Source organism: Trichechus manatus, unplaced genomic scaffold (genome assembly GCF_000243295.1).
Source record: "Trichechus manatus latirostris isolate Lorelei unplaced genomic scaffold, TriManLat1.0 scaffold00057, whole genome shotgun sequence".
Classification (NCBI taxonomy): domain Eukaryota; kingdom Metazoa; phylum Chordata; class Mammalia; order Sirenia; family Trichechidae; genus Trichechus; species Trichechus manatus.
Window position 1 is genome coordinate 15,027,213 of NW_004443993.1, and position 13,877 is coordinate 15,041,089.

A 13,877-nucleotide genomic window follows, 5' to 3' on the forward strand; every position below is an offset into this window, starting at 1 on the left:
CCTCGAAAGTGGCACAGACGCACGATCCAGGGGGCCGTTCATGCTCGTCCAGACCGCTGCGCCTCGAAAGTGGCACAGACGCACGATCCAGGGGGGCGTTCATGCTCGTCCGGACCACTGCGTCTGGAAAGTTGCACAGATACACGTTCTAGGAGGCGGTCCCTCTGTGTCCTGGAAGTCTGGAAGTCGGCTGCCCCCATTGGCCAGGTGGGGTCAAAGGCTGTTGACTCAGAAAGCCAGGAGCTTGGGGATAGCGGGAGAGAGAGAGTGGGTCGGCCATGGGCAGTAAAGTTTATGGAACCGAGTCACCATCACGGGGTGTTGCGGACAGAGGGAGGGGAGCTGGCCAGGTGGAGGATGTCCCCCCTGACCTCCAGCCGGGGCTCCCAAGCCCACCCTGCAGCAAGAAGGCGTTTTCTTCAGCACCGAAGGGAAACTGAGGCGAGGCGTGGCTCTCTGGCCACGTCAGCCCGCCTGGCCTTGTGCCACAGCCTCGTTCCCACGTGCCGCCTGGTCTCCGCCCCCTGCTCTCCTCAGCGGGGACCATGGTGGTCCCCAGGGTCCCGGCTGCAAGGAGAGCCCTGAAAAGGGCCAGGGTCTGCGTGTCCACTGTGCTCGCTGTGGTGGTGGCCCCTTGGTGTGCTTGGGGAAGGAGTGGATGAGGCCTCCGAGGAAGAGAATGTGGACCGGGCCCCTGGGCGTGGCCAGGCTGGACAGGGTCTGCCAGGACGGGTGGTGGTCAGCTGAGCAGCAGGAGCAGGGACGATGGCACTTGCGGGGTGCTTCAGAGTGACCAGCACGTTCTCTGGCTGGCTCAGAGAAGGGGCTTGGTCCTGCTCAGGTCTGGGATGTGCAGACCTCACTGGCCACTTGACGTTTCTGGTGTTGGCCCCTGATTTTGGAATGACCTGGCCAGCGGGCGCTCAGGCCTTTTTGGAGCGCAGCTGAGAGCCTGCATGAGCCCTGTATGGATTCGGGGACTCATTAGGGACAGAACCGGGGTTCCGGATCGCTCCATCCCGCAGCATGGTGGAAGCCTGTGGCAGGTGCCCGGCTGAGGAGGGTCTGGGGTGGGGTGACGGCACCCCCCCAGACGCATGGCTTTTCTTGAAAAACCAGCCCATCTAGAAACCTGGGCGGCATTCCTCCCCCGGGGTGTGTGCTCCCCAGTCCGGCCCCTGCTGGGCCCCGGGGAGGCCCTTTGCAGGTAGACGCGCCTGGCCTCACCCTGGGAGGAGAGGCAGTGTGGGAGGCGGTCTCCTGGGAAGTGAGTGTGGGGCTGCCTCCACCTCAGGCCCCAAAGTGCACGGGGACCACGAGGGCATGCGGCCATGCCCGACCTCCTCACCGTCACCCGGGCTGGGGGGGGTGAGACTACGTGGCTGGTGCTGGGTTGTGCTTGGGATCTGTGAGTGGCACAACAGTGGCCCCCAACGTGTGCTCGTCCAGTCATCTCTGGGCCGTGGGTGCGTGCTGCCCTCCTGGCCAGGGGGACTTTGCATAGGGGACTAAGGTTGGGGATGTTATGAGGATCGCCAAAAAACCCGAACTGCCATCGAGTCTACCCCAACTCATGGCGACTCCACATATGTTAGAGTAGGACTGAGATCTATAGGGTTTTCAGTGGCTGATTTTTTGAAAGTAGATCACCAGGCCTTTCTTTCTTGGACCTCCAGCATTTTGGTTAGCAGCCAGGTGCATTAACCATTTGCACCCCTCAGGGACTCCTGTCGGGATCACATGAGCCTATAAAAGCAGTGAACTTTCTCTGGCTGGAGGCAGAGGGAAGTTGGAGATCGGAAGCACGAGGACTCAAGTGTGTGGCTGGCTTGGTGGTAGTGGGGCCACGAGACAAGGAACGGGGTCTCTGGGAGCTGAGGACGTGTCTGCCAAAGGCTGCGAGGACGCGGGACGACCACAGGCTACAGCCGTGAGGAGCTGGTTCCCACGAAACCTACAGGAGCCTGCAAGCAGATGTCCCTGGTTGCGCCTCCAGCTGAGAGCATGGCCCGGTGACACCCAGGTTTCTGCCCTGTGAGTCTGGAGCCGAGGACCCAGTGGAAACTGAGGAAATCCAGGAGCATGTCTAAGCCGCTGAGCCATCGTCACTTGTCACGGCAGATCCTGACTCTGCTTGTGGGCCTGGGGCTCCTGCTGTGTGTGACTGCATGTGACACGGGGTCTTCCATGTGCAGGCCTCATGTCTGCCAGGTGTGGGTGCACGAGTCTTGATTTAAAGCCTTTCCCTCGAGCCCAGACCAGAGCCCATGAGCCAGCTTCCTCCTCCTTCTGTCCTCTGGTGCTTCCCAGGCTTGGGCGCAGGTCCCACATGAAGTTCTTGGCACCCAGGCTGGAGAGAAGGAGCCACAGGAGCAGCGTCACGTGCTGAGGGCAGCACCGGTGATTGTCTCGTGCATGGGGTGCTCTGGAGCTGGCAGAGACCTGGCAGGGCAGCCGGTTAGAGGCGCCCGACGTCAAGCAGGAACACCGGCAAAGCAGGGAGGCAGAGTCTACATGCTGCTTGGACCTCGGACACACAGGGGAGTTGGGGCCCAGTGGGATTCGGCTTAACATCTGCTCAAGGGAAGAAGACCTGGGGTTCAGAGGGGACCACAAGGTCAGCATGTCCAAAGTCTTTTAAAGTCCACAAATAAACACGACTCGGGCAGGCGCTTCCCAGAAGAGGAAACCTGCCCGGAAGATGCTCGACCGCTACAGGAAGCTGTTCCTACTTGTCCTAGTAGACGGAAGTTTAAATCCAGCAATAGCAAAGGTTGGTGTGTTGTGCGGACTCTGGTCAGGGGTGCTGACCTGTTCCTCACCTGGCTGCTGTGATTGCTTCGTCAAGCACAGCCTTCCTCCTCGTACTTGAGAGCGTGTCCCATCTCACCCTGTGCCGGGGCCCTGCAGGGTGGGAGGGGCTGCCGGCTGTGGCGCTGTCCCTGGCCAGCGTGGTGCCTACTTGCTGGCACGTGTTGTTGCCGGAGCTCTGTGTGCTCCGGTGTACCCCCCCGGACGCTGACCTGGGCTCTGGTTTTGCCCCCGGGTTCCTCCTCAGTGGGCACCTTCACTCCGTTCAGGTGGTGGGCCGAGCGCTAACCACCACCGCCACGCTGTGTCCCGCTCCCAGCCACCCTGGGACTTCACTAGCTGGGCCTCAACGAGAAGTCGGGGCAGATGACTGGACTGGCCCTGGGGGTGTCACCCTGGGAGCACGTCTCGGGAACGGAGCACTGGGTCCCGATGGCACGCAGGTGGCCGCGAACCTCCCCCGCCCCTCACGGCCCCTTGTGGCTGCTGTCCCTCAAGAGTACCTGGCTGTACCCTGAGCGTGACTGCCCCGTGCGGGCTCCCTCCACTCACAGGTCTGTTGATTGAGACTTTCATCCTCAGGTTCTGACTGAGCCAGGCCTGGCCCCGCCCTAAACAGCACAGTGCTGAGGACAGGGCTGCCTGAGCAAGCTTGGGGGCCCGGGACCTGGGCGGGGTGAGTGGGGGCCCACAGGGCTTTGGGCTCCGTTCTGGCCTGGACACCAGGTTAACTGGACGCTTGCTGAAAACATGTCCCCAGCCCCCTGCCCGGCAGCTTGGTCCCCGGCAGCCCCAGATGCTTTGGGGAGGAAACTTCTGCACGAGTCCTTTTAGGTAGGGGACCCCCTGATGCCCCCAGACAGGGTGGCTTTGTGTCTGAGCCAACCACACTAGGGGTTTTGCAAGAAATAATTCCTCCACTTCAGACATCCCCCAGCCCCAATTCCTCCTGCCTCTTGCCCCCTCGCCCTCTCCGGGGCGACTCCACTGGGAGGCAGGGATGCTGTGTGGACCCCCCCGTATGCCCAGGGCCATGGGGGGTGGAGACCTTGTGAGTCAGCTGCCAAGACCGAGGCCACGGCTGCCTGGGTCTGGAGCCCCGTGGCTGTGACCTTGTATCATCCTCAGCTGGCCTGAGCGCCCCAGACAGCAGGGACCAAGGACCCCCCCACCCCATGATGATCCTGCGTGTGGGAGGCCTTCTTGGGGGAGCTGGGTTTGAACCTGGGTCCGCAGGCTCCCAGGTCCTGGCCACACAGGTCTACACCGTGGGGGAAGTGTGTGAGCTTGGCAGGGGCTAGCCGGGGATGCTGGGGGTCCTGAGAGCTGAGCGGCTAAACTAGGAATTGAAGACATGCACCCCAACCCCAGCTGTGCTCCTCCGGGGGCCCCTTGTCATCCTTCCCCTAAATGGGGGAGGGCTGAGACTCCAGGTCCATGTTGGAGGCCCTCCCCCTCCTGGCTGCCTAGTTTTCGCTGAGCATGGGGCTGAGGTTGGGGCTGAATGTGGGGCTGCGAGGATGTGACCCTGCTCTTTGTTGGCACTGGAGCTGCGGATTCCAGACCCCCCGGGGGACGCTTTAGAAATTGGAGTCAGACGGGTTCTGGGCCAGGCTCACCCTGCACCTCCTCCTGGTGCCGGGGGCTCCTGGGGAACTGGGCTGAGGGTCAGGGTTGGTTCCTGGCGGGGTTTGCTGTCCTCACCTGTGAGTGACCTGGTGCCCCCATGACAAAGCACCACACACTGGGGCTGAGAACAGCAGACCTTCATTCCCTCTCAGTCCCGGAAGCCAGGAGTCTAAATCCAGAGTACCCCAGGGCCTCGTCCCTGCAGAGGCCCCAGGGGAGGAGCCTTCCTTGTCTCTTCCAACAAGGAAGTGTGTGTGTGTGTTTGTGCTTCTGTCTGTCTGTGTATCTGTGCGTATGTCTGTATTCGTGTATCTGTGCGTCGGTGTGCCTGTGCGTCTGTGCCTCTGTGTGTCTGTGTGTGTGTCTGTGTGTATCTGTGTGTGCGTCTGTGCATCTGTGTGTCTGTGTGTGTATCCGTCTGTGTGTATCTGTGCATATGTGTGCCTCTGTGCCTCTGTGTGTCTCTGTGTGTGTCTGTGTGTGTATCTGTGCGTATCTCTCTGTGTGTCTCCGTGCATCTGTGTGTCTGTGTGTGTCTCTGTGTTTCTGTGTGTATCTGTGTGTCTGTGTGTCTGTGCGTGTGTGTGGTGACACTCTGGTGAAGTCAGTCGTGGGCGTTGACATCACTGGCCCAGCAGAGCCGCTTGGTGTATTATGACCCCTGACTCCGTGTTGTTTTGGCCCCCTTTTTTTTTTTGTAAACAGTTTACGTTCTCCATTTTCATTATCATTTAAGGTACTTTATTGTCTTTTCTGTGGAAGTTTCCGCAGCAAGCTGGCTTTCTCTTCGACAGTTTCTGTGCACATTGTTCAGTGACAGTAGTTGCCTTTCTCTCGTGGGTCAGCTCTCTCTTTGATTGCTTTGTTCCGTTTCCGGTACTCTAGTTTCCCCGCCCCCTCGTCTTCCCATCTTTGCTCTAGAGAAGTGGTGGACCTTTCGGTCTCACGTGGATGGTTTTTAACGGAGCACTGTACTCATGGGTGATAGCCTTTGTTTTGTGTGCCCATCTGTTATTTCCCGAAAAGGTGACCTCGGGACGGTTTCTGTTCAAGGTTTAAAGAGGATCTCAGGGTAATAGTCTCATGTTTAAAGAGGATCTCAGCTTGCGGGTCTGGTAAGCCTGGACGTTTTAAGAATTTGAGTTTTTTTCTGCAGTTTTCCTCGTTCGATTAGGGTCCAGTCCGCCGACGTGGCTCCTAGCCCAGCGACAAGGCTGTGCCCTCTGGGGCCTGTTGCCCCAGGACGGCCCCGCGGCCCTGTGGTGGCCCTGTGGGACGGTCACCCGAGCTGGCTGCTGAGTGCAGTCCTCATGACTCTTTCATGGGCCGGCAGAGCAGCCCAGCTCAGCCGTGGCCCCTCCCTCCGTGGTAGAGGGGGCTCGGGGAGGAGACCCTACCCTCATCCCCGGGCAGGGTCTCCAGGGCTCTGAGGGGAGGCGAGAGGAGCGGGGTGAGTGTCAAGGGGCCTGCTGTGCATGGGGCCACCCCTCTGAGTGGCCGCCAGAGGTGGGCTGAGTGGGCACTCTCTCCAAACAGCCTGGGGTTCGGGGTCTCAGGGCTTTGCTCCCCGATGTGGCTCCAAGAGAAGAACTGTGCTGGGGGGGTCTGGGGGGACTCAGCTGAGAGTCTGGGGGGGACAGGCCACGAGCTGTGAGTCAGAGTGTGGTCCCGCCACCTCTCACCAGAAGGGGCCATCCGTCCCTGCCACAGGTTACCCCAGCCCGGGACCTTCCTGGAGTGTAGGACGGGTCTCCCGCTCACAGTGTGCCTGCACCCTGCTCAGCACTGTGTGCCGCGTCCACTGACCCATTCACACCCTGTGCTGCCCATCCCCAGAAGAGGCTCGGGGGGCGGGGGGCCGCTGAGCTGTCAGAGGTGGTTCAGCTGTCCAGCCCTTGCCGCCAACCCCCAGATCTTTACGGGGACCCTGAGACCTAGGACCACATGGAGGACTGTGAGGGGGCCCTGGCTCCTTCTCCCCCGACCCTCATGCAGCCTGCCCAGGGCTTGACCCTCACAGGAGGGGTGGGCGGGGGGGAGGGGCAGGCGAGAGGACGCTCGGGTGAAGCCATCCCCATGACCTTCTGAGCGGCCTTCAGTCGGAGCTGGGGCAGGGGCCTCGCCCCGCGGCCCCCTGTCTGGCTGGGCCTCCCATGGGCCAGTGGTGGCTGGGAGCTCTCAGTGGCAGCAGGCCCGCCCTGCCCCCTCCCTGGGTTGCACAAGCACCCGCATGTGGCCGCGATGACTGGAAGTCCCAAGGATTTCCGCACATCCTAATGGGCTTGGCCCAGAGCAGCAGCCGCACCTCCTCCCCTTCCTGCTCCCCTTCCTGCTCCCTCCACATCCAGGTTCTGTCGGAGCGGCTGCCTGGCTCTCCAGGGTCCCTGCCCACGGCGGGGGGTGGGGGGCCCAGAGGCCAAGGAGCAGAGCCGCTCCCGGTGCCAGAGGGCCCTGTGACGCCCTCCGGGGGCTGACAGTGCAAGGGAGCGGGGTGCAGAGTCTGCCGCCCCCCGTGATGGTGATGGGGACAGCAGGAGGCCTGGTGCCTGAGGACAGATGGGGCTGGGCAATGCCCCCTGGAATGCTGGAGGTGCGGCCCATGGCTGAGGTCCTGGGCCGGCTGTCCCGCTGATGGTGGGACAAGCCCCCGGTCCACAGCTGGCTGTCCCAGTGAGTGGTGGGACAAGCCCCCAGTCCACGGCTGGCTGTCCCAGTGAGTGGTGGGACAAGCCCCCAGTCCACGGCTGGCTGTCTGTTAGGGAGCGTGGCTCCAGGCCCTGTGCTTATGGTTGGCTAAGTGCAGCGTCCCCGCCCACCTCCTGGGGGGCACTTAGATGGCTGGACCCCAAGGCCCCCAGCAGGGGCCAAGCAGCGGGGTATGCAGGGGTCGACCAGGTGGGACCTCCCTGGGGGCTTAGAGAACAGGGCAGAGTGGGGGGCTGCCCTGGGGGAGAGTGGGGCTCGCCCCTGCACCGCCCTAGGGGAGCTGGGGGCTGTACTCAGCACTGGGGCATCCGGAGTCTCGGCCTCCACCCCTGGAGAGGCCCCTGACTGGCCGCCACTTGTCGGGTCAGCACAGGGAAGGGCAGGTGGAGCCCACACTCAGGGTCTGGTCTGGGCCACCCGCCCCGACCCCCTGCACCCCATGTAGGATTGGCAGGACCTCAGGACTGCCTGTCTCTCTTCTAGGACATGATACCGCACACCCCACCTCCCCACCCCCCTGCACCCCATGTAGGATTAGCAGGACAACCTCAGGACCTCCTGTCTGTTTCTTCCAGGACGTGATGCCGCCGCCACCACCACTGCCCAGTGAAGAGCCCAGATAGAGGCCACACTGCCCCGGGTCGTGGCGCCCGGCCGAGGACGCCCTGCCCGCCCATGCTCGTCGTGGGCCCTGCCATGGATGGGGAGTGCCCCCAGCGAGAGCCCCCGCCCGTGGGCAGCGTCCTGTGTGGCCGGCACCCCCTGCAGCCCCCAATCTGCGGCTCCAGTGTTGAGGTGAGCCCCAACTGTGTCCCCGACCCCAGCAGCCTTGCCCCTTCTCCTGAGTCCCTGAGCGGGTGGCACTTTAAGTGAAAGTTTACAATTCAAGTTAGTCTCTCATACAAAAGTTTATACAGACATTGGTGTGTGACTCTAGTTGCTCTCCCTATACTGTGACAGCACACTCTTCCTTTCCACTCCGGATATCCCGTGTCCATTCAACCAGTTCCTGACCCTCTCTGCCTTCTCATCTCACCTCCGGACAGGAGCTGCCCATTTAGTCTCATGTATCTACTTGAGCTAAGAAGCACACTCTTCACGAGTATCATTTCATGCCCTGTAGTTCAGTCTAATTTTTATCTGAAGAGTTGGCCTCGGGAATGGTTTTAGTGCTGGGTTGACAGAGAGTCTGGGGGCCATGCTCTCTGGGTTAAGTCTGGTCTTTTTACTAGAATGTGCATTCTGCACCCCACTTTCATCCTGCTCCATCAGGGACTCTTGGTTGTGTTCAGCCACGAGGATTCTTTTAAAGAAGCTCCTCCTGACTCAGGGGCTGACTCTTGGACATGCACCTGAGCTGCCTGCAGCATGGATTTGAGTTTTAGGGCTGAGTCCAGGGAGTTTGGAATATTTGGGATGCTTTTTTTAGAAAAATTTTACTTTTTTAATAGACTTTATTTCTTAGGAAAATTGTGCAGATAGTAGAGACCCATATACCCCTCCGCCCCTGCACATGGTTTTCTGATTGGTGACGTCTTCATCCATGTGTTACATCTCTCACACTGATGCGCCCGCCGGTATTGATACGTTATTATTAACAGTCTCTACATGGGAGTCCCGGGGTGGCACAGACGGTTAAGTGCTTGGCTGTTAACGAAAAGGCTGGAGGTTCGAGTCTACCCAGTAGGTGCCTCAGAAGAAAGCCCTGGCGATCTGCTTCCAAAAACTCAGCTGTGGAGAACCCCACAGAGCACAGTTCTACCCTGACACGCGTGGGGTTGCCATGAGTTGGCATCAACTACACAGCAACTGGTTTGGGCTTTCTTTGGTTTATGGTTCACTCTTTGTGTGGTCCAGTCCTGTGGGTTTTGACAAATGTGTAATGTCACGCATCCCCCATGACAGTGTCACACAGAATAGTTACTTGCCCTACAGATGCCCTGTGCTCCCTGTTCGTCCCTCCCCCCTCCCCTTGAACCCTCTGCTGACCACTGATCTTTTTTCTGTCTCCACGGTTTTGCCTTTTCCAGAATGCCAGACGGTGGAATGATGCATATGTTACCCCTTCAGACTGGCTTCTTTCACTTAGCAGGTGCATTCAGGGTTCTTCCGTGTCTTGTCGTGGCTGATAGATCATTTCTTGTTGGTTGATTTTCCAGTGCGGAACCATCCTTGCATACCTGGTGTGAATCCCACTTGGTCCTGATGTATTATTTTGATATGGTGTTGGATTCTCTTGGCTAGGATTTTGTTGAGACTTTCTATATCTGTCTTCTATGAGGGATTTTGGTCTATAATTTTCTTTTTTTGTGGTGTCTTTGCCTTGCTTTGGTATCAGGGTTATGCTGGTTTCATAGAATGAATTTGGAAGTTGTAAAAATGGCATGACAGAGGCATCTGACCTCCTCTAACTTCAGAAGGAAGGAGGAGAATCAAGATCAACAGCCCAAGGCTGATTCCTGTGAGGCAGAGGTCAGACATGCCTCCACCCCAATTCTTTTTACCAACTCTGACACCAGCTGTCCCTCCCAGGACACTCTGCTTCTCTGCTGAGTTCGATAATTTGTTGCAGTGGCCACACAGAACTCACAATACTCATGATTGTGGGGTTTATTAGGGAAATAACAGGTTACAATTCAGGTTCAGGAACAACTCAGAATACAGTTCTTTGATCAGGACAGCCTCTTCTCAGCCATGCCCAAAAGCAGGCCTGTCTCTGGCCCCTTGGCCTCTGCCCTGCTTGGGCAAATGTTACAAAGCTCTTTCAGCTCCGTTGATAAGTGCCCCGAGGCACCCCACCCCACCAGGAAGCCTGGATCCGAAGGTGCTCAGTGCTTCGCCCCGTGGGTCTGCGAGCCTAGCCCTAGCAAGTGCCTGGAGGCACCCCACTCGTCCAGCAAGCCTGCGCGTCTCCTGGTTCTGCTGCCTCTGCTGCTGCCATTTCTCTGCTGCTGCTTCTCGTCGTCTTGCTGTCTTTGGTGTTACAGCTCTCTCTCTGTCTCCTGGGTCTAGGAGGGTCTCAGCACAGGGATCCCAGGTCCAAATGACATGTTCCACCCCTGTCTCTTCTTTTCTGGTGGTAGTCAGCTCCCCTCTCTGCTCTGAAGTCAGATCTCTTAAACCTAACAGGATGGCAAAACCAACCAATCCCCTTGTTAGGGTTCCAGACATTTTATCTGCATGGTCCCACCCCCACAAGGGTGCTGTGCACTTATTTACATTATTAGCAAGCTACCCAATCCCCTTGGTGGGCCACAATCACCTCATTTGCATAGTTCACCAGTCCTTCGGTGGGAGTTACATGATCATGTTGAGAAACGCCATATAAAAGCGATCCGTCACACTGCAGGAGTGTTTCATCATTTTCTATGTTCTGGAATAGTTTGAATAGAAGTGGTGTCAGCTCTTCTCTGAATGTTTGGTAGAATTCTCCAGTGAAGCCATCTGGGCCAGGGCTTTTTTTTTGGTTGGGAGTTTTTTATGACCTCTTCAATTTCTTCTTTTGTTATGGGTCTGTTCAAATTTTCTACCTTAGTTTGTGTTAGTTTAGGTAGGTAGTGTGTTTCTAGAAATTTGTCCATTTCTTCTAGGTTTTCAGATTTGCTAGAGAACAGTTGTTCGGGGTATTCTGTTATCATTTTATTGCAGTTGATTCTGTTGTAATGTCACCCATCTCATTTCTCATTTGTGTTATTTGCATCGTCTCATTCTTTTTACTTAGTCAGTTTGGCCAGTGGTATGTTGATTTATTAATCCTTCCAAAGAACTAACTTCTTGTCTTGTTGATTCTTTCTATTGTTTTTTTCTTTTTCTTTTTTCATTTATTTCTGCTCAAATCTTTATTATTTCCTTTCTTTTGGTAACTGTGGGCTTTTATTTTTTATTTATTTATTGTGCCTTAGGTGAAAGTTTACATCTCAAGTTAATTTCTCATACAAAAATTTTTACACATATTGTGAATGTGACTCTAGTTGCAATCCCTATAATGTGACAGCACACTCCCCCTTTCCACCCCGGGTCTCCTGTGTCCATTCAACCAGCTTCTGTCCCTTTCTGCCTTCTCATCCCGCCTCCGGACAGGTGCTGCCCGTTTAGTCTTGTGTATCTACTTGAACTAAGAAGCACACTCTTCACGAGTATTATTTTATGTTTTGTAGTCAGCTCTTATCTTTGTCTGAAGAGTTCGCCTCAGGAATGGTTTTAGTTCTAGGTTAACAGAGAGTCCGGGGGCCATGTCTTCCGGGGTTCCTCTGGTCTCAGACCATTAAGTATGGTTTTTTTATGTGAATTTGAGTTCTGCACCCCACTTTTCTCCTGCTCTGTCAGGGACTCTGTTGTGTTCCCTGTCAGGGCGGGTCATTGGTGGTAGCCAGGCACCATCTAGTTCTTCTGGTCTCAGGCTGATAGAGTCTCCGGTTTATGTGGCCCTTTTATGTCTTGGGCTAATATTTTCCTTGTATCTTTGGTGTTCTTCATTCTCCTTTGCTCTACATGGGTTGGGACCAACTGTTGCATCTTAGATGGCCACTCGCAAGCTTTTAAGACCCCAGATGCCACTCACCAAAGTGGGATGCAAAACGTTTTCTTAGTAAACTTTGTTATGCCAGTTGACCTAGATGTCCCCTGAAACCGTGGTCCCCAGACCCCTGCCCCTGCTACTCTGTCCCTCAAATTGTTTGGTTGTATTCAGGAAACTTCTTAGCTTTTGGTTTAGTCCAGTTGTGCTGACTTCCCCTGTAGTGTGTGTTGTCCTTCCCTTCACCTCAGATAATTTCCTTGTCTACTATCTAGGTAGTGAATTCCCCTGTTTCTCCCTCCCCATGCTTGTAACCATCAAAGAATGTTTTCTTCTGGGTTTAAACTCTTTCTTGAGTTCTTATAATGGTGGTCTCATACAACATTTGTCCTTTTGCAACTGACTAAATTCACTCAGCATGATGCCTTCCAGATTCATCCATGTTGTGAGGTGTTCCGTGGATTCCTCATTGTTCTTTATCGTTGCGTAGTATTCCATTGTGTGTATGTACCATAATTTGTTTATCCATTCATCCGTTGACGGGCATCTAGGTTGTTTCCATCTTTTTGCTACCATGAACAGTGCCGCATTGAACATGGGTGTGCATATATCTATTAGTGTGATGGCTCTTTTTTCTCTAGGATATATTCCAAGGAGTGGGATTGCAGGATCGTATGGTGCTTCTATTTCTAGCTTTTTAAGGAAGCGCCAAATCAATTTCCAAAGTGGTTGTACCATTTTACATTCCCACCAGCAGTGTATAAGTGTTCTAGTCTCTACTGTGGGCTTTTTTTTTTGCTGCTCTTTTTCTGTTCATTGGAAATTCAGGGTTAATGTATTAACTTTGGCTCTTTCTTTCTTTTCGACGTGTGCATTTATTGCTTTAAGTTGACCTCTGAGCGCTGCTGTTGCTGTGTCCCCAAGGTTTTGTTACGTTGTGTTTTCATTCTAGGAATTTTCAATTTCATTTTTTATGTCTTCTGTGACACGGTGGTTTTTAAGCAGGGTATTACTCCATTTCCATATTTGATTTTTTTCCTTGTTCTTCCTGTTACTGATTTCTAATTTTATAGTGTTATGATTCCAGAAGATACTTTTTATTATTTTGATTTTTTTTTTTCCTCGAGGTTTGCTTTGTGGCCTAACATATGATATTTTAGAGACTGATCCATGCGTGCTGGAAAAGAACGGGCACCGTGCTGTTGTTGGCTGGAGTGTTCCATATATGTTTATGGGATCAAGTTGGTTGATTGTGTTGTTTAGATCTTCTGTATCTTTGCTGAGTTTCTTTCTAGTTGTTCTGACCTTCATTGAAAGTGATGTGTTAAAATCTCCCAGTATTATTGTGGAACTGTCTATTTCTCTTTTCAATTTTGTTCAAGTTTGATTTAATATTCTGGAGCTCTTTCATTGAGTGCATAGAGATTTCTTGTGGTTATGTCCTCTGGTTGGATTGACCCTTTAATCATTATATAATGCCCTTCCTTGGCTTTTATGCCAGTTTTTGCCTTAAAGTCTATTTTATCAGAGATTAATATTGCCACTCCTGCTCTTTTTTGGTTGCCGTTTGCTTGACCTATTTTTTTTCCATCCTTTGATTTTTAGCTTATTTTTATCTTTGTATCTAAGGTGTCTCTCTTGTAGGCAGCGTGTTGATGGGTCGGGTTTTCTTATCCACTCTGCCACTCTCTGTCTTTAGATTATTTCTTTTTATTGCTGAATAACATTTCACTGTTGGTCTTGATTTTTCTGTATGGATGGAGCATTGTTTGTCCATTCATCTGTGAGAGGAAGTCTTGGTTGCTTTGGGGGCAGTTTTAAATTATGATGGGGGCCACCCAACCTGCTCACTTGACAGCTGGTACAAGAGACCTAGTGAGCAGAAGATTCCAGAACCCCCAGCCAGCCAGGTCTAGAACCTCCTTTCCCGGGGCTTACTCAAGGACTCTTCCCACAGCAGCCAGCAAGACAAACACCGTTCTCTGAGGTGGGGGGGGGTCTCATCTTCACAAAGACTGGGAAGGGCGGGCAGAGCGGCCAGGCCATCAGGCGTCAGGCAGGTGACGCGCGGGCAGCCTGGGGTGGTGCCGAGCATGTGGGGTTTTGGCCGATGGCACCCAGCGTGTTAGGATGGCGTTTAGCTGCCTCCTCCTCCTCCGTCACTGGGGTAGGGACCCAGAAGGCGGAGATTATTCCAGATCATTCCAGAGTGCAC

General features: G+C 54.8%; 1 protein-coding gene across 1 annotated transcript in view; it reads left to right on the forward strand.

Moving 5' to 3' along the window:
* Window positions 1-13,877, forward strand: part of SBNO2 (strawberry notch homolog 2) — a 65,284-nt gene that overhangs the window by 7,926 nt on the left and 43,481 nt on the right. Inside the window, exon 2 of the mRNA XM_023733337.1 lies at window positions 7,722-7,941. Within this exon, the coding sequence (XP_023589105.1) occupies window positions 7,822-7,941 (120 nt within the window). The 5' untranslated portion in view covers window positions 7,722-7,821. The remainder of the gene's footprint in view (window positions 1-7,721; window positions 7,942-13,877) is intronic.